Genomic DNA, 20,180 nt, shown 5'->3' with positions numbered 1-20,180 from the left:
GGGTGCATCTCGTGCAACCAAAAGCTCATGGGTAAGATTTCTTTTCTTCTATCCGTCGAGTTAGAATCTTATCGATGATGCAGTCTTGGAATACGCAGTTCTAACTAAATTGCTGTTTTGCAATACAATTCACTCTAGATCCGTTTCATCACAAGTCAAGTCACTCCAGAGATGTGATACTGAGCCCCGGGGCCCAATCTGAGCATGCTATATCTTAAGCCTGTAATCCCTGTATAAATCCTGGTTGATGTTGCTACTGTACTGCTGTGTTCTCCAGCACCATGTAGGACGGGCCTAGGCTGATAGTTTGATTTATGGGGAGGGGAGCGGGAAGAGAAGATCCCACCTTTCTCTACCATAGGCGGGCCTCGCCAACGGGCTGCTTCTCCATCCCGCAGGGAAGAGGGCCAGGAAATTGGGGAGTGCTTTTTGACAGTCCTCTGGGGATTGTATATAATTGAGGATTAGCGAGAGAATTCCACTGATAGAAATGAGCCACGTCGTCCCAAGTATAAATAACTGATACACTGGAAGTGTAACCTCTGACGAAACGCACAAAGATAGTGAGAGATTATCCCAAACCCTGGGGCCTATACAGTACGTACTCGCAGTGTGAGCCCAAACCTCGTTGCCTGATACGTACTCGCAGTGTGAGCCCAAACCTCGGGGCCTGATACGTACTCGCAGTGTGAGCCCTGGGGCCTGATACGTACTCGCAGTGTGAGCCCTGGGGCCTGATACGTACTCTCAGTGTGAGCCCAAACCTCGGGGCCTGATACGTACTCTCAGTGTGAGCCCAAACCTCGGGGCCTGATACGTACTCTCAGTGTGAGCCCAAACCTCGGGGCCTGATACGTACTCGCAGTGTGAGCCCAAGCCTCGGGGCCTGATACGTACTCGCAGTGTGAGCCCAAGCCTCGGGGCCTGATACGTACTCGCAGTGTGAGCCCAAGCCTCGGGGCCTGATACGTACTCGCAGTGTGAGCCCAAGCCTCGGGGCCTGATACGTACTCGCAGTGTGAGCCCAAACCTCGGGGCCTGATACGTACTCGCAGTGTGAGCCCAAACCTCTGGGCCTGATACGTACTCGCAGTGTGAGCCTAAACCTCGGGGCCTGATACGTACTCGCAGTGTGAGCCCAAGCCTCGGGGCCTGATACGTACTCGCAGTGTGAGCCCAAACCTCTGGGCCTGATACGTACTCGCAGTGTGAGCCCAAACCTCGGGGCCTGATACGTACTCGCAGTGTGAGCCCAAGCCTCGGGGCCTGATACGTACTCGCAGTGTGAGCCCAAACCTCGGGGCCTGATACGTACTCGCAGTGTGAGCCCACAAAAGGGCTAAGCCCAACTTCACACACTAGATCAAAATAATTATCCACGCGTTTGAATCTCACGATGTCACTTTTGGCTACAATATGCGAGAATGCAAATCTTTAGGAATTGACCGAATAATGAGTAATGAGTGAATAATGAGTAAACTTTGTCTCACCCTACTTGAGCCAATAGTGGATATCGGACTACTGTTTAGTCTCATGTTCCTTCCCTCTTCCTCTCCTTGCCCTCACTCTCTCTTGTTTGTTCTCACTCCCCATTCACCCCCATTCGACACGATACCCATAACAAGTCTTACCTACGGAGAAAGGAGAAGTGGAAATAGTGTTTTGAGATCATCGATCATCCAGTTCTACGACACTGTAGCGCTCCAAAGCTCTTCCTAGCCAATGTTTGCTGTTTGTTTACACTGTCTCCCACAGTCCACATGGCAGTGTCTCATTGTCTCTGCATGCTGTGATTTCCTGCTAAGTCGGGTTACGGGGGGGCTAGTCGGTTACTGTGGTAAAACACACATGTTGACATCAGAGTCGTTCATGTGACGAACCACACAGGCCAAATCGTGGAACAGAAGTCAGACGCTGCGTTTTATTTTGCGTTTCCTCTCCTCTATCCACCAATTGAACCCACCCGCCATTACCCACAACCCACAATCTTTGTCAAGTTACCTCATATGATGCAATCTTCTGGTGGCTCCACATTCAAGTAAGATTGATTGGACGGGGGTTTCCCCAGATGTTTAAACACTGTTCAACACAGTCCACTATTCAAGCAATCAATTGATCCATCAATCAAGTGACGGATGTTATATATTAACATTGTATGTCACAAGTTAGATTGATGAATATTCAAATCAAACAGGACAACTGCTTTTGTTTTTTTATATTCAGAATGAATTTTACATTTAAGTAGTAGTTTTAATGCAACATACTTTTTTCACTGACGATTTTTTACTTTTACTTAAGTAAGTAAATGTAACATTTAAAGGACCACTTCACCACTTTTCAACGTATCTTCATATAATTGGTCCTCACTGATGTTCATGATAAAATAGCAGTCTGTGTCTCATAGGAGGGCTGTGGGCAGTTCAGAAACCTGTCCACCAGTGACATCATCGTTAAGCTGATTTTTTTTAAACAAGATATTACAAGATATATATTTCGATTTTTATTATCATGAGAACGATGGCTTCCATTTTCACAATTTTTCAGGAATAGAAAGCCTGCAGTTTCTATTCTTAATTGGATTCCCCATCGATGTCACTGGTGGACGGGTTTCTGAGCTGCCCACAGCCCTCCTATGAGACAGACTGAGTAGGAAAAGAATTGTGCTATTTTATCATGATTATTAGTGAGGACCAATTATATGAAGTTAGGTTGAAAAGTTGTGAAGTGGTCCTTTAACAATGATTTGGCTACAGATGGCTTGTTCCTATAAATTAAATGCATGTTTGTTTCATTCTCTTAATGAGACTCTGACAATTAATCAGATCATATGAAGTATCTCAGTACTTTTCACTAGATATGTTTTACTTTTTATACATACTAAAGTAATTATTTTAGATGACTATTTTTACAACTACTATCTCCTTATTAATTTAAAGTCTCGAGTACAGTTTCTGGCTACTCTTGTTTTGACCCTAGTTCAAAGGATGGCACTGCCTGTACTACTGCTGTCTGTTTCGGATCGGATCACTGTGGAAGAGGCAGTGAGTGTAAAGATGGACTGGAATGTCTTGATTATTTGTGTTTGTTTGGAGACAAATGGGCCCTATCTTGCGCATCGCCTTACCCCATATGCCTAAACCTTTTAGGCGTTTTCACTATATTGAAAAACAACAAATAGTTCAAATAGCCGATCTCACAACGCGCCAACATAGATTGGCTATGTTCACTATTTCAAAATGTTCTTTTTTTTTTTAAACATAAGGGGTTAGGGCAGTGATAAAGATAGGGCCCTAATGCCCCCGTGTCCAGGTGACAAAAAGTGACAAAAGAGAAGAAAAACACGCACAAAGCACTATACACACAGTACATACAACACTGGGGTCGTTCCTTTATGAATTGTCATTGCTGTCGTTCACTTCATATTTTCCTCGCTTCAGGAGCAAAGCAACACCGCGCTAGTTATTAATGACATCATCGCAGGTCAGAGGCGTGTGCGTGCCGTGCCGTGCATCATGCATGGTGCACTATGGCAAACACCATGTGCTCACATGGTACTCATCTCTCTCTTGTCACTTTCCACTGCTCGCTGTCCAATAAATGACGGTTAAACACCTCAAAGATGAGCCGGAATAATTGTTTCCACATTAATCACATAAAAATAACAAATCTTAGATCGGTGGAAGGACATTCTCTTTTCATCTTCCGCACACACCTGCACACACACGCACGCACGCTTCGCATGCACGACGCACACACGCACGCATGCACGACGCACGCACGCATGCACGCACGCACGCACGCACGCACGCACGCATCAGATCAAAACGTCAACCTTTCAGTTACCATAAAATGGGTAATATACTGCATTACACCTGGTGGACGTTTATTGCATGTAGGCCATGAAAGTAGTTGTATTATCTATTGTCCACGCACTATCTTCAAAACGTTCCCGCTGACTAGGTTATTCACAGACACAAACCTTTGAAGCTGTTTAATAGTTGTTGAAACAAAAAACAGTGAGTCTTTATTTGTGGCCAAAGGAAAACTTTTTTTTTTAATGTTTTTTATTGTCTCTTGCGGACATGCGCTTATAAAGTTATAATACAGCTGTGGCAACATTGCAGTGCTGTGATATATTTGTACTTAGTGCCTCCCCAACAACAATATAAAAGACAATTAGTCAAAATAGCTACAATAAAAGCTAAGAAGCAAAAACGAGAAAATAAAGTCACATCCGCACAACTGTAGATTGTGGGATCAGGCTGTAGTCCTGAACAATCTTATTATATGAGGCTATATTATAGGTTATAGAATCAGCTATTTTGCTTGCACTAACGTCATCCACTTCCTAATGTTGCTGATTTGCATCAATTTGCACTGATGTCATGTCGGGCTCAGGCATATCCATATACAGTACTGATATGCCCATATTAGATCCGGTTGTCCAGTGCAGTGTCCGCCGCCGAGTTGTTCGGATATGCGGTTGTCCAGATTCCAGAAGCACCGATCCAACCAATATGCCCATGCCAATATGCTGGGTATGGGCATAAACTATGCCAGTACAGTAAACTTGACATTGGAAGTCTTCCTTCAGGTCTGGTAACATCATAGACAGCAGTCAGTCTCCTCTCCCAATGCACAGCACATGTAAAGTGTATATTATCATTGGATTAGAAGACAATTGTCCCAAAGCAAATCCCTTTAGTTCTGATTCCCTGCAGCTGCTGGTGTTTGTGTTGTGGGCTTCCTCCTTGCGGTCTTCACTGTCTGGACCACATTTGGAGGAGAGCCGCCTCTAAATTGTAGACTTGCTGTTTTGAACACTATTTTAATGGGCTCTCTTGAGTAGGGGGATTTCTGGTTGGGAAACATGGTTTTTCTAAACAGGATATTTTGTTTGTCGTGTTTCTGTGGCTATGTACCTGTTTTGTTTTTTGTTCGTTCGGTTGGTTTTTCAATATACGACAGATTGCTCTTGTCCTTGCTTAAAACCTCCTTGGCTCTTTTAGACTAGGGATGAGAGATGCGTTGACTTGCGATGTTGTAAGTTCTGCAACATACTGTATACTGTAGGCGGCTTTCACAATCCATTCTGTGAAGATAGAAGAAATGTGTGCTTTGCACCCGAACGTGCCGAGCTGCAGGTGTAGCTCGCTTCCCTGTGACGATGTGAGAACCCGACGCACATCTAACAGCAGCAACGCAGCGGACCGAGACCGTGGCAAGACCCAGTAATGTTCTTGTTATGTTGCAGAACCACCACGCCACTTAGCAATGCAGTCATAAGCACGTTAAAGTATTTACTGGATCCATTAATGACTTGCAGGTTGGGGGAATGTGCCAAAGTGATTTGAGCAGGCGTCTCTCCCTGCATATTCCATCGCAAGGCTAATTGTTTGGGAGGAAATGAAAAGGTTTGGCTGGAAATGGCGGTTTCCTCTGAGGTGCATTTGGCATCACAACAAAGGCCCATCCACAAACAGCAAATAGATGAGCTGCACGCACTCACACACACACACACACACACACACACACACACACACACACACACACACACAATAAGCCAGATATAATTGCATTACGTGCACACACACTGTTAGGGTTACTGAAGGAGTTGTCATGGTTTGCACCTGTAGATTGACCACTGTCTTAAACCCTATATACTTAGTTGGTCTGTTAATTGCACCCCTACTATTTTCCCTCTGCACCAAATCTCTTCACCGTACAAATGTATACATGACCAATCTACATTGTTGTGGATCTTGCAGATCTGCTATTGGAATGCTTAATGTTTGCCTGTTATAAGTAACATGCCCAGATGAGGAATGCTATAGGGTCAAGTGGTTACATTGGATTGCATTTACTCTTTGTGCCCAGCCACCACAAAGCCCAGAGGGTTAAATCAGAGACCAAATCCTAGTTTCTATTTACTCTCTCTCTCTCTCTCTCTCTCTCTCACTGATCAAGCTCTGATCAGAGTATTTCCAATTTCCGATACTTTTACTTCTGCTCCACTACATCTCGGAGGCCAATATATTCTACTTTTACTCTGCGACATTTGTTTGAAAACTTTAGTTATGTTAGTTTAGTTCACAAAACGTTATTTATCTGCTATTTTCGATTTGAAAACTTGAAATGGCACATATTCTGCATAATGACTACTTTTACTTTTAGTACTTTAAGTGCCAATACTTTTGTACGCTTACTCAAGTACATTATGAATTCCTGACTTTTACTTGTAACAGAGTAGTTCTACGTTGCGGTATTGATACTTTTACTTAATTAAAACATATGAGTACTTCCCCCCACACCGCTGACAACAGATTTTTGCTGAGGTTGGGGATCCCCATAAATGGAGAGACGGGCATGTGATGTGGAGCTCTGGTCTCCCGTCACACAACTGAAACCGCTCTCTAACAATGCAGCACGCATGCATCATCTGCCCGCCCGTAGCCTGTCCATATTAGGGCATAATCAGGCCACCCGCCCGCCTGCCACAAGTTAAACTTTATAGTCTATATAGTAGATTATGGAATTTTTCCTCATTACTGTCCTACCACAGAACCTTACAGTAATGAACCCCTCTCTCTTGTTTTGATTGCCAGCTTGGTTTAATAGGCAGTGTTTATTTTTTATTTTTTTACTGTAATGTGATTCACAAGGCTCTTCATCAGGTGTTAGTAAGGTGATACCCAGTATCATATGTCTCTTAATTAATTGCCATTCGTGAGTTTCACTTATATAACTTTATATACCTAACATCAGTACGAGGATCTGGCGATAAGTTATCAAAATCCTAGATCACATGGCACACTTTATTTTTTATTTTTGTCTCCACCAGGCCGAAGGCATGGGGAGAGAGAGTATGTTTTGCACTCCATCCGTGTGTGTGTGTGTGTGTGTGTGTGTCTGTCCGTCCGTGTGTGTGTCCGTCTGTTACCAGCGAATCTCCGGCACCGTTAACCTGGTCTGTGGCTGTGCCACATTTTGCACGCACACTCCCTGGATGCCAACGATGACCCCCTGCTCCATATTTTCCAGAAGGGCCTGTTATAGCGCCACCAGGAGGCCGGCTTCTGATTTATTTTATTTTATATATTACTCCTCCAGATTCTGTCCAGAAATCCCGCAAATCGTTACACATTATCTCTATAGTCATGTGTTCAAGACGCATCTGTCGTAGTATTACTACAACACAAGGTATTTATATTATGTTTTTCAGCTCACTGCCAGATTGTATATCTGTCTTTTTTTTTTACATTTTTGAAAAATCTAAGTCTGACACAAAGTCGTGGCCACGATATCTAAATATAGCATCAATGATAAAGCTTCATTTTTAAATGAACGATTTATTTATTTTTCTTTCTTTTTTTTGTTTATTCATTATTTTATACTTTATGGTTTTATATTGTGTTGTATAAAGACATGTCCAATTTACTGCTGATTCAAACTCCATGCTGTTTCTCTAGGCAGGGCCGCTTGGGGCTCGCTGTCGGCCCCCCTGCTTCATCTTTGCTGGGAGCCCCCAGATTGTTAAATCTGCCACTGGTGACAGGAGAGATGATCAGAGTAGCATCTGACCCCTAAAGGGATCAGAGTAGGAGGTTATACCATTACGGTTCAAACATGGACTGAAGAATGGATATAGTTTCTCAGTGAAGGTGCAGCCAGTGAAAGAGTAGATATGGACACTGGTCTCCACATCATAAAAGGAGACCAGACCCTCCTCATAATCCACAAACACTCCCACTTTCTGGAGCTCCTCTCTTACAGGGTGGAGGACAGGATGGTACTCATTTCCACAACTAATTTCCAACGCTATAGTCCAGTAACCATTGTTGGGACTCCGTGTGATCAATCCCTTCCTGATGATGGACTCTCTGACCACTCCTAAACCACACGCTGTATTCCCTGCAACCTGAACCTCATAGTAAAACCTTCCTGAGGAGAAGCTTTGTTTTCCTAAGACAACAGCATATGTAGAGAATCTCTCTGTGTTGTCAGGGAGATTCTTCCTTAAGTCTTCTCCATGACTCACTTGTTTTCCATCCCCAGACAGGATGAGGATGGGATGTGCTGTATCAGGGTCCAGAGTTACATCCACCTCATATTGTTGGATCCTCCTCAGCTCCGCATCACACAGCTGCTTCTTCATCTCTTGACTGAGTGTCTCCTCCAGCTGAGACACAGCTGTCCTCAATGTGTCCACATGTGAAGACTGATGAACATTGACCTTTGTCCAGTCTTTGGCGGGCATCCACTCTGTGTTGAAGGATGTGATGTTCTGGAGGAGGTGGTCTTTAATGTGTGAGATCTGCTTCAGCTCAGAGATTCTCTTCTTTAACTGAGTGACTTCCTGTTGCAGATCTTCAATGAAGCCTTCAGCCTGTTTCTCTGTTGTTTCCTGCTTCTCTTCAATCACACCAATGAGCTCAGCCTGGCTTCTCTCAATACAGCTGATTAGAGCAGTGAAGACCTGCACACTCACGGCTATGACTGTATCTGCATCTCTCCTGCTGAGATCTACTGAGCGTTTGACCTCCTGAATCTTCTCTTGTCTCTCCTGGATCATCTGCTGAACTTCATCCACAGCCTTTGCTTCATATTCTTCTTTCAACTTGTTGCTCCTGAACTGTTGAACCATCTCATATTCTTCACATTCTTGACACAGTGGACACACATCACTAGTGTCCCAGTAACGTGTGATACAGGCTTTGCAGTAGTTGTGTCCACATGGAATGCTGATTGGATCAGTGAACACATCCATGCAGATAGAACACAGGAAGTGCTCTTCAGACAGAAGACCGCTGGCGGATGCCATTTCTACACGGCTGAGAATAAAAGTGTGAATATGTTTGATGACGCTAAAAAATTAATGAAAGAGTCCAGTAGGAGGCGATGCTGCGTCGGTACGAGGTGGTGAGGAATTCAGTAGGAGGCGGTGTTGCATGATTACAAGGTGGTGAATGGTGTTTTTCTCAGTGTGAGCTCTTCTTTTATACCAGGCACTGTGACATCACTGTGATGTCACTGTGACCACCAGCCACGCCCCCCTACACAGAGTTCCGTGTCAGCCTTGCCCAAATAAGGAGTTCCTTCCGTTCCTCACGCTGGCCTCCTAAGTAGTACACTGATCGGTAATGTTAGGTTAGGTATAGCCATAGCAACCCAACGTCAACAAAATTATTTCCTAGGGAACTTGATGTTTCCCTGGGAAATTGGTGCTTTCACACGTGCAGATGAAACGATACAGTCTAGCATTCAATGGAAGCCAGCGACATGAAGATTCAAAGATACAGTCTACCATTCAATGGAAGCCAGCAACATGAAGATTCAAAGATACAGTCTACCATGCATTGTCAATGGAAGCCAGCAACATGAAGATTCAAAGATACAGTCTAGCATTCAATGGAAGCCAGCGACATGAAGATTCAAAGATACAGTCTACCATTCAATGGAAGCCAGCGACATGAAGATTCAAAGATACAGTCTACCATGCATTGTCAATGGAAGCCAGCAACATGAAGATTCAAAGATACAGTCTACCATGCATTGTCAATGGAAGCCAGCAACATGAAGATTCAAAGATACAGTCTAGCATTCAATGGAAGCCAGCGACATGAAGATTCAAAGATACAGTCTACCATTCAATGGAAGCCAGCGACATGAAGATTCAAAGATACAGTCTACCATTCAATGGAAGCCAGCGACATGAAGATTCAAAGATACAGTCTACCATGCATTGTCAATGGAAGCCAGTGACATGAAAATACAAAGATACAGTCTACCATTCATTGTCAATGGAAGCCAGTGACATGAAAATACAAAGATACAGTCTACCATTGAAAGAATGAATGAATAAATGAAAAACTTTATTTCGAACATGATAAAATTAGACAAAACAAGTCAAAGAATTAAAATAAGTGTATATAGTGTATATAAGTGTAAAATATATATAATATTTGCAAAAAACAAGCCTCACTGGCTGCAAGTATTATAATTATTCTATTCTTTGCATGTTCGAAAAGGAGTAAAAAAACGTGTATAACCCTGATTTTAGAAGGCGTTTGTAGAATCGGCCTCAGGTCAAATCTATCTCATCAGGTAGGATTAGAAACCAACGTGTTTGAATGTAGTCAGAGGACATTGATAAAATCTTGGAATACATTTCTTAAGTAGCATGTCAAACTAGGGGGTTTTCATGATTCTGAATCCATTCCAATCATTAGTTTTGCACACAAAAAAAACAACTCCTTGGGCTAAATTTGGCCATAGCCACTTGCCCATTTTTATCCCAAGGAGTGTTTTCCGTGCAAAACTAATGCTTGGAATGGATTCAGAATCATGAAAACCTCCTAGTTTGACATGTCACATGCTACTTAAAGCATAATGAAACATTTTGCCTTATATTGGTTGTTGATGGTACCTCAACTTTCAGCAAAATTCCCCTAGGGTGGTTGAATAGAAACCAATGTGGTATATGTTAGTAGACAGTAGACACCTTTAAAAACACATTGGTGAAGAAAATTCTTGGTAAGAAATGTATTCCCAGATTTGACATTATTCTGATAATATTTTCCCTGACTAATTGAGCAGTTCTTTCTTTGTTTTCTCTCCTATACCAGCCTGTGAGAAGGACGTAAAGAAGGTGTGTGCCAACTCCTCAGAGGAACACCTCCAGCCCTTCAAGGACAACATGGAGGCCTTTGTCTCCACTGGTGAGTCTGTGACGACACTGTAGCTTGAATGCTATCCCAGAAGCATAGTAACGGATCATCTTGTACTTTATAGTCGAGATGTACCGAAAGAAAATATTCCTTCCCGATTCTGATACCCATAACCCATACTGAGTACCGATCCAATACTAGTGTGTATTCTAAATTAAAACAAATGTAGGACAGTGGTTCTCAAAGTGGGGTCCAGGGACTCTCAGGGTCCCTTGAGGGGGTTCCAAATGGACCCTCACAGCTCTGTTACTCTGAGAGTGTATACGGAAGGGTTCAATTTGTACACTGTTCCATTTGTACACATCCTTGAAATGAAAGGGTTTGAAGAACCACTGATCTAGGAATAAATAACAACGTATCAACTGAAGCATTCAAAATGATTGAAAATTGATGACTGTAGATGACATATCATCATGTGATAAATTATGTGATATTGGATCAGCATCGACTGGCATACTAGAACACCCGGACACCTTTCAAGTGGGCCCTGATCCAGAGTGGTGAAGAAGGAAAACATAATGGACAGATTGCTGTCAAACTTGCTTATGACACGCATTCATTCATGCTCCCTGGATATTTAACCATAACTACTTAAGTGACCCCATGATATTTCCTCTAGTACCACCCTCAGGCCAAAATGTCATCTTTGCTACAAAACACATCTATTATCTGATAGGCCTTTCTTCTAGCGCCACCCTTCCAAAATCGCTGCCAGTAGGGCTTTAACCCATTTTGGGCGGGAACCTCTTTTGGTGTTTTAAACATTATGTTATAATTTAGCTATTGAAAAATAGCAGATCTACAAGCTCATAGCGCGCCACCGAGTGGCGTGCTACCAGCTTGTAGGTCTGCTATTTTTTTATTATCGTGAAAATATTTATTTCAGAAAACTGGAGGATTTAGAAGACATTTTTTAAATTTCGAGGTCAGGCCTAAATGGCTTTAAGACTCTTTGGTGTTGTAATTATACGGCAACGCAGTATAAATGGTATGCTATGGTTATTCATGGTGTAACTCATTGTGAAAGAAGAACAAAGACATGCCTGCTCCCTGACACTCATTCAAATGTCAAGTGTCGCATTCAAATGTATTGTCTTCTAAGAAGCAACGGCTCCGGCTGTCGTGATTTATAAAATGTCAAAATGCCTTCATGTCGCATCCGCCATCTGCGGCGACCGCCGCGCTGAGCGCTGAGTTGTCTAATGCTCTCCCGCGCCCTTCAAATCATAACACGATGACACACTGCCAAATCCTCGGCGCTAGATAGTGATGATGGATCCTCAGTCCTCAGTCACGCTCAATATGTTGAGCGTGACTTGAGCGAGCGACTTGAGTTGAGCGAGCCCAGCCCGTCACCTTCTGGAGTCGTGACAGGCCTCACGAGCCCAGCCCCGTCACCTTCTGGACTCGTGACAGGCAAATCTGAGAGAACACTCGTCTGTCTTCAAAGATGAAACATTCTTTTGGGGCCACAATTTACAACTGAGCAGATCGCCATGAAACCCCGGGCTCAGAGAACTCCAAAAGCCCCGTTTCCCTGCAGAAACTCAGCAAGGGACCTTTAAAAGTGCAAAGGTATAATTATGTTTTTTTGCCTCGTCAGGCGGTCAGTTGGGTGGCTCAGAGAGGGTGTTTTTGTTTGACGCATTGTAAAGTGCATTAGTACAATTTTTAGGTATTTTTCTTTACTTGAGTAATTCCAGTTTCCAATACTTTTACTTCTACTCCATTACATCTTAGAGGCCTATATTGTACTTTTAATCTACTATTCTAATTATTTGAAAACCGTAGTTACTATAGCGACAATGTGTCGCTAAGACTCGCTATGCAACATATTGTGAGCTTGTAGATCGGTATTTTCAAAATATTTTTATACATTTGAAAACTTGAAATGGGACATTCTGGTCAACGAGTACTTTTACTTTTGGTAATTCAACTACATTTCGATGCCAATACTTTTGTACTTTTACTCACAAGTAAATTTTTAATTCCCAACTATTACTTGTAACAGAGTATTTTTATATTGCAGTATTGATGCTTGTACTTAAGTACAAAATGTGAGTACTTTTTCCACCACTGTTTGTGTTATGCTACTTGCTGTGAGAGGGTGTCTGGGTGGACTGACTGTAAGACAGCATGTAGAAGGGATCACATTGTAAGACAGCATGAGGACAGGAGTCTACAGGCATGTAGAAGGGATCACATTGCCCCTTACGGGGTTCTCATGTACTCTAGACTGCCATAAAGCTGGCAGGACATCCATGGCTGTGGCCTTGTAAAGGCAGGCTGGCCTCAGTAGAACATGGCAGAGGACCACCGTGATCCTGGCCTCTGTTCACTAACGGCCAGGATATTACTAACTAATTTAAAGTGCTGTTGCAGGTAGGACCTGTGTTGCTATACCTGGCCATGATATAGTAAGTCCAGATATTGTTGATCATCTTTATTATCTGTTGTCCCTGTGCTCCATGAGCAAGGAACTAGGGATTGTGTTTGTTGTGCCTCTCCATTTAGGCTACTCTCGTACGCTTTTAGCACATATTCGAACGCAAACAAAGCGGATTCTGCCGATGTGCAGTATGAAAGAAATTAGCCATCCTGACACCCTTTGGTTCTGGGAACAAAATTATTCTATTCATGTTTACTTTGTATGACTGTTAATGAGCTCCCTCTAATGTCACATCATCTGATGGGTTACAGATGTCAGTGTAATACCAAGACAGGCTGTACCAAAACAATAGCTATCAGGTTTAAGTGGGACTTCTTGGCTCTTACAAGCCTCAAAACATATGATATGGTATCATAAGGCGCAAAGATAAGACAACATAAGGTGCTATAAGTGAAGGTTAGATATACACAACCATAATATAGTTCCTCGGTAGCTACTGTATACATACCGAACACCATGACTTCAGCCCACTCCTCTGATTCTTACTGACTCACCCTTCAAGGAATTCCTTACCAGGCTGCTTATACATTAGCTAATCCATTAACCACATGCACCCTAGCATCCCTTTTCTTGACATGTCATAATAGTACATTTGATATATATATTTTTTTGTTTTTAGCTTTAAGCTTTTGGAGAAGAGGTGTATAGGCAACAAAGGAAGGGGACCAAGTATGGACCCCTGGGGGACTTGGGTCAACAGGGCATAGATTACTGTAGGCCGGGTTTAAGTAGTTGAGGCTTGTGTTGTGAAAGTAATCGGGCCTTACAAGGTGTGCAGAGCGAGGGGGCGATGACAGTCTGCTGGGAACGAGAGGGCTACCATACAGAAAAGGGAGGCTTTCTCATTCACTTCTCAAGGGCCAACGGGTTCAACAACGATGCCTTTTGATCGTCGGAGAATGAGGGGTAAGAGTGTCTGTAATTTAAACAGTCTAGTTATTTATTGGAGGTGATTGTGTATATTATTTCCGTGAACGATGGGTTCACATATCATACAAACTGCAGTCCGCCACGCATATGCATTAGACATTCATACGCTGCAGACATGGAGTCGAGGCTATATGTTAGGCTATAGCTGTGCGTACCAGGCTCTGCACACATGCTTGCGTCTCCAAAGCTTTATTATATACAGAAACTCCCTCTGCGTTTGACAGCATGCCAACGAGGGCATCCCGTTTTTGTCACGACAGTTGTATCCAGTGGTGCAGGACGGATTGTCTCGACCAAGCTCTCGCTATCTTTAGCGCTGAATAGCGGCGTAAACATGGAGGGGGACGGAGACATTGGTTAGACTGAAAGCGTCGGTCATCATTTGAGCAGACACCTGCATGCAATCTTTATACTCGCGGTTTTGCATAAACGCTGCAGGGCAAGAACTATCAAACATTTCTGCACGCCACAAAGGAGCAGCTGTTAACAGAGCATACTTATAGGGTCAGACTGGACAGTATCATAAGCTCTTTTATGTCTCTGAAAGTGACTAATATGCCAGCATATACCCCAAGGAGGTCTCCATTTTACCACATTAACCACTTAAACTCCTTATTCTTTGTAGTGCTTCAGCTTGGGTACCGGGGACCACCAGGGGGCCCCTACGGCAGGGTCTGTAACTCCAAGAATGTAAAAATGGAACCAAGATAACACATTAATATTCCATTGTGTGTTTTTTTGTTTGTTTGTTTTTAATGTTATTGTTGACTTTTAACCGAAAAGATCAAATGGAGAAAGATTTATGAACGAAATTCAAGCTGTGCACTGGCAGGCACGCCTTTGGTTTGGTTGTTACACAGACAAGAGGAGCATTGGTCAATATCACAGAATATTTGAAATGGTCTTAAAAACTGTGGTAGACAGAGTGGAATAGGCTATTATTTGGCTATTATTTTTGAATTGGAGTAGAATCCATGTCACTGTGTTGTTTAAATGCTTTGAAAGGGGTGGCATTTAATAATGCCGCCATGAAGAGGTGTGTAAGCTCCTTTTGAATTGTATGCGCACGCGTGCGTGTGTCTCTGTGTAGGGTTAATCTCGGCCGATCAGTGCCGAATGTCTTATGCACGGCGCCAGTAGAACTAGAAATTAACTCCCTGACTTGTCCTTCATGCATTTTCCTTTTATGAACTGTGCATATTTTGGGTGCGTTCCGTAAAATAACTGCCCTATTAGTTTGTATTGGCAGTGCACTCTGTGTGTCTATATATTCAAACGCATCCGTTATATCAGCGGGGGTCGGGTTGTGCTGAAACATTGCCCAAATATGCTGATGTCATCATAGTGCTGTCATAGATGACTAACATCATAAACTGACCACTTGGTGTCCAGATCCACGTGCATGCAGGACATATGGCGTAGTAGTTGACAGTGGTGTAAAGTAACTGAGGTATTTTTTTTACTTTACTTGAGTATTTCCAATTTTCAGTACTTTTACTTCTACTCCACGACATCTCAGAGGTAAATGTTGTACTTTTACGCCACTACGTTTATTTTAAAACTTTAGGTACTAGTTACTTTGTAGATTTTTATTATTATTGCAAAACATATATTAGCCACTCAAGCCCTATATGCATTTGAAAATAGCCGATCTACAAGCTCACAATGCATAGAATGCAATGCATTGTGAGCTTGTAGATCTGCTGCTTTCAAAATATTTTTCACGTCAAAATCTACAAATGTTGTACTTTTACTCCACTACATTTATACTACTAGTTACTTTCTAGATTGTTATTATTATTGGAAAACGTACATTAGCCACTTCAGCCTTAATTACATTTCAGCCATTTGAAAATAGCTGATCTGAGCATGTAGAACAGTTTTTTTAATTATTTTTAATTTACATTTTTTCACATTTTATACGTTTGGAAAGGGAATATTCTCCACCAGTGCTGTCTACTTTTATTACTTTTAAGTACATTTTGATACCAATACTTTTGTACTTTTACTCAAGTACATTTTGAATTCCAAACTTGTAACGGAGTAGGCCTATTGCTATAATTGCACTATTGATACTTACTTACTTAAATAAGAAATGTGATTACCGGTAGTACTTTTCCTCAGCACTGGTAATTGGTGTTACACAGAACGTTAGGCCCTCATTCTCATAATATAGTACCGATGTGTGCCAGTATATATGAATCTATAAGTCACAGCCTTGTGTTTGTGTACAGCCTGTAGAGAGAGGCTCACAGCAGGGTCTGTAGATGAACCCCAACGCCCTGAGCACTCACACGTACACACCGCGCACACGCACACACGCACGCACACGTGTACAGTACATGTCCAACATTAATCACTTTCAACATGGCATACCTATTTTTGGCTCTGCATTATAGGGGCATTTTCTAAATTAATTAAAGTTTTCAAACACAACGTACAGGTCCAACATTAATCATCTATTTTGGGCTCGCCATTATAGAGAATTTTCTAACTGAGTTAAAATGTTCAAATATAATAGTATAGTGTGAAGTGTATAGGGCTTATAGTGCTGAACTGATCCATGCTGTTGTATGGTGGTGGAAAGGAATTTACAATTTTGAGGTATTTACATCATATCTATATTATAGCGTCTTCAGTGTAAAAAAAGAAAGAAAAAAACACGTTCACGTTTACGTTGTCTGGTCCATCAATGTAATTTTAACTCTGTGTGACCCTGAATCTTTGCACCATCTTTTGCTGTAGTTCGAATGTGCAGAAGTTATGGATTGCCGCTTTAATTCCTCTCTATTTCCCCATGTCCATAAACGTGTGGTAACTCTGGATTCACTCTCCATGACTTCAACCGTTCTCTTATTGAGAGACAGCATTTCATTGCTTTCAGAGCTATTTACTGTTGAAAGAAAAAGAAAATAGGGGGGGGGGTTAGCCTCCCAAGTCAACAATCAACCACCTTTCTGTTTCCCCTTTAATAGAAGCTCTTTGAAACCTCTGGGGACATTTTGAGGGGCATATTTTGAGTGTTGAATACACACCACGACTAATTGAAAACAAATTCCTGCCTTTAATCTTTGGGGTTGTGTAATGTTTCGTTTGGCTGGCTCTCTCGGGGAATGCACGATTGTCTTTGAATCCTCACGCTCTCCTCGCTGTCTGTGAATCACAGCCCAGTCACCAAAGCTTTACTTATTCCGATGAAGTGGGTGTTGAGATCATGGTGGCTGTTGCACAGCGGTTCACTAGTGTTGATAAATGATATTAAGCAGATACTTAATGATAGAAGGTCGGCTGACACTGTCCTGCATATAAGCATCATATCCACTGTTCAGAGTATCCATTCATAGGATGTACATATACTGTAGTACTTTTTTAGTTTTGAGGCATTTTTACTACTATACTGTTACTACTACTACTAGAGTATTTCCAATATTCAGTACTATTACTCCACTACACTGCAAATATAATACTCCACTACAATTATTTGAAAACTTGAGTTCTAGTACCTTAATTGTAAATTTTGTTTATTTATTGTAACAAAATATACATTAACCACCTATATTTATACATTTCAGCCATTTGAAAATATCCGATCTACAAGCTCACAATGCCTCGCATTATTTTCAGAAGGTTTTTATACATTTTATACATTTGAAAACTTGTGAAATGGGACATTCTGCGTAATGCATACTTTCGGTACTTTAAGCACATTTTGATACCAGTGCTTTTGGTATTTGGTATTTGACTCGTAACAGAGTATTTCTACATTGCAGTATTGATACTTTTACTTAAGTTGAAAAAACAATTCCCACCACTTACTGGCTGTGGACTGCTCAGAAAGCCGTCTACCAGCAGTGACATCATCACTAGGCAGGGTTGGTCGTTTTCAAACAAGATTTCACATTTCTTATTTTACGTTGTATTGACGCGAGAACAATGGATTCTTCTAATAGCATGCCAACTTTCCACGAATAGAAAGACTGCTGTTTCTATTATGTCCAAAACTGTCCACTGCCCTCCTCTGAGACACAGAGTGAGTGGACAACACTGTCCACTGCCCTCCTCTGAGACACAGAGTGAGACAAAACTGTCCACTGCCCTCCTCTGAGACACAGAGTGAGTGGACAACACTGTCCACAGCCCTCCTCTGAGAGACAGAGTGAGTGGACAACACTGTCCACAGCCCTCCTCTGAGACACAGAGTGAGACAAAACTGTCCACTGCCCTCCTCTGAGACACAGAGTGAGTGGACAACACTGTCCACAGCCCTCCTCTGAGACACAGAGTGAGTGGACAACACTGTCCACTGCCCTCCTCTGAGACACAGAGTGAGTGGACAACACTGTCCACTGCCCTCCTCTGAGACACAGAGTGAGTGGACAACACTGTCCACAGCCCTCCTCTGAGACACAGAGTGAGTGGACAACACTGTCCACAGCCCTCCTCTGAGACACAGAGTGAGTGGACAACACTGTCCACTGCCCTCCTCTGAGACACAGAGTGAGTGGACAACACTGTCCACTGCCCTCCTCTGAGACACAGAGTGAGTGGACAACACTGTCCACAGCCCTCCTCTGAGACACAGAGTGAGTGGACAACACTGTCCACAGCCCTCCTCTGAGACACAGAGTGAGTGGACAACACTGTCCACAGCCCTCCTCTGAGACACAGAGTGAGTGAACAACACTGTCCACAGCCCTCCTCTGAGACACAGAGTGAGTGGACAACACTGTCCACTGCCCTCCTCTGAGAGACAGAGTGAGTGAACGGAACTGTCCACAGCCCTCCTCTGAGACACAGAGTGAGTGGACAACACTGTCCACTGCCCTCCTCTGAGACACAGAGTGAGTGGACAACACTGTCCACTGCCCTCCTCTGAGAGACAGAGTGAGTGGACAAAACTGTCCACAGCCCTCCTCTGAGACACAGAGTGAGTGAACGGAACTGTCCACAGCCCTCCTCTGAGACACAGAGTGAGTGAACGGAACTGTCCACAGCCCTCCTCTGAGGGCTTCTAAATGTGGGTGGCACCAGATCATTATTTATACTCCCTCTAGTGTTGTGGCTGTGAGAGTTGCTCACCTTTGTGAGGTAATCGGTTAAGTAAATGGGGACTGAGGGCACAGAGGGCAGGGCTGAATTTACAATTTTGAAAGTCAGCCCCATTTTCAACTACTTGACTCTACCCGGAGCCATCCTATGCCATCAAAATGTGTTGCATAAAGGTGGGTCATGGGCTCTAGGCCTAGGAGGAGTCGGATTAGTTTGTTCTGGGAGGTTTGAAGCTAAGTTGAAGCTTAAGTTAGTGTCAAAGTGTCCTTGAGTGACACGCTGAACCCCCAATTGCTCCCGATGAGCAGGTTGGCGCCTTGCATGATGCTTGAATGTGTGTGTGAATGGGTGAATGTAATGCACAATCTCTGTAAAGTGCCTTGGAGAAAGGCGCTGTATAAATGCACCATTTACCATTTAAATTACTTGCATCCACGGCACAGCGGGCACACCTGAATTACACTGTTAATTACTTTTTAGAATCTTATGTCTACGCAAATATGCAAATATTCCCCCCCTACGATACAGTATGTCACGGAGGAATATCCGTTTCCATTAGAACAGACTGAAAATAACTTTTTACTTCCTAGACGTTTAACCACTTAAGTTGAATCCCAGCATCTCTGTCCTGGGGGGAACATTCACGTTCAAGTCACGTTGTGACCCATTGTGAGCTTGTAGATCTGCTATTCTTGATGACGGGTAGATTTGGGTAGACTCGACAAGTACAGTCTAGTCTTTATAAGTGGTTAAACTGAAGTGATGTTGATGAATTCCAAACTTACAAATGATCAAAGTGTTCCGCTGCACCCCTGGACTGGCGTCCCGCTGTGATGAGACATGTAGGGAGGGAGACAGAAGATGAAGACTCGCACGGGTCCTCTCTGTCTCTCTGTCTCCCCCCCCCCCCCCTGCCTGTCGCCCTTTGTGATCTGCCGCTAGGTAAAACAGTGGTTTGGAAAAGTGTGTCAGAGTTTTAAAGGCCTAATTTATTGTTCCTCTCAGCGTGCGTGTCTCATAACTTT

The 20,180-nt window shown here is 42.9% G+C and overlaps 2 protein-coding genes across 2 annotated transcripts in view; one reads left to right on the top strand and one right to left on the bottom strand.

Annotated features, from left to right (window-relative positions):
- LOC310877334 (formin) overlaps positions 1 to 20,180 on the top strand; it is a 70,267-nt gene that overhangs the window by 35,789 nt on the left and 14,298 nt on the right. Inside the window, exon 13 of the mRNA XM_083791156.1 lies at positions 10,626 to 10,718. Within this exon, the coding sequence (XP_083647282.1) occupies positions 10,626 to 10,718 (93 nt within the window). The remainder of the gene's footprint in view (positions 1 to 10,625; positions 10,719 to 20,180) is intronic.
- Positions 7,565 to 8,821, bottom strand: LOC310878446 (zinc finger protein RFP-like; the record flags this gene model as incomplete). The annotated part of the gene is made up of 1 exon (XM_083792775.1): positions 7,565 to 8,821. The coding sequence occupies one exon, from the start codon at positions 8,819 to 8,821 to the stop codon at positions 7,565 to 7,567; it is 1,257 nt and encodes a 418-aa protein (XP_083648901.1).

Source organism: Protomyctophum parallelum, assembly GCF_964188405.1.
Source record: "Protomyctophum parallelum genome assembly, chromosome: 20".
NCBI lineage: Eukaryota > Metazoa > Chordata > Actinopteri > Myctophiformes > Myctophidae > Protomyctophum > Protomyctophum parallelum.
Note: the sequence above shows the minus strand (reverse complement) of the source record. Positions and strands in the feature narration are given on the sequence as shown.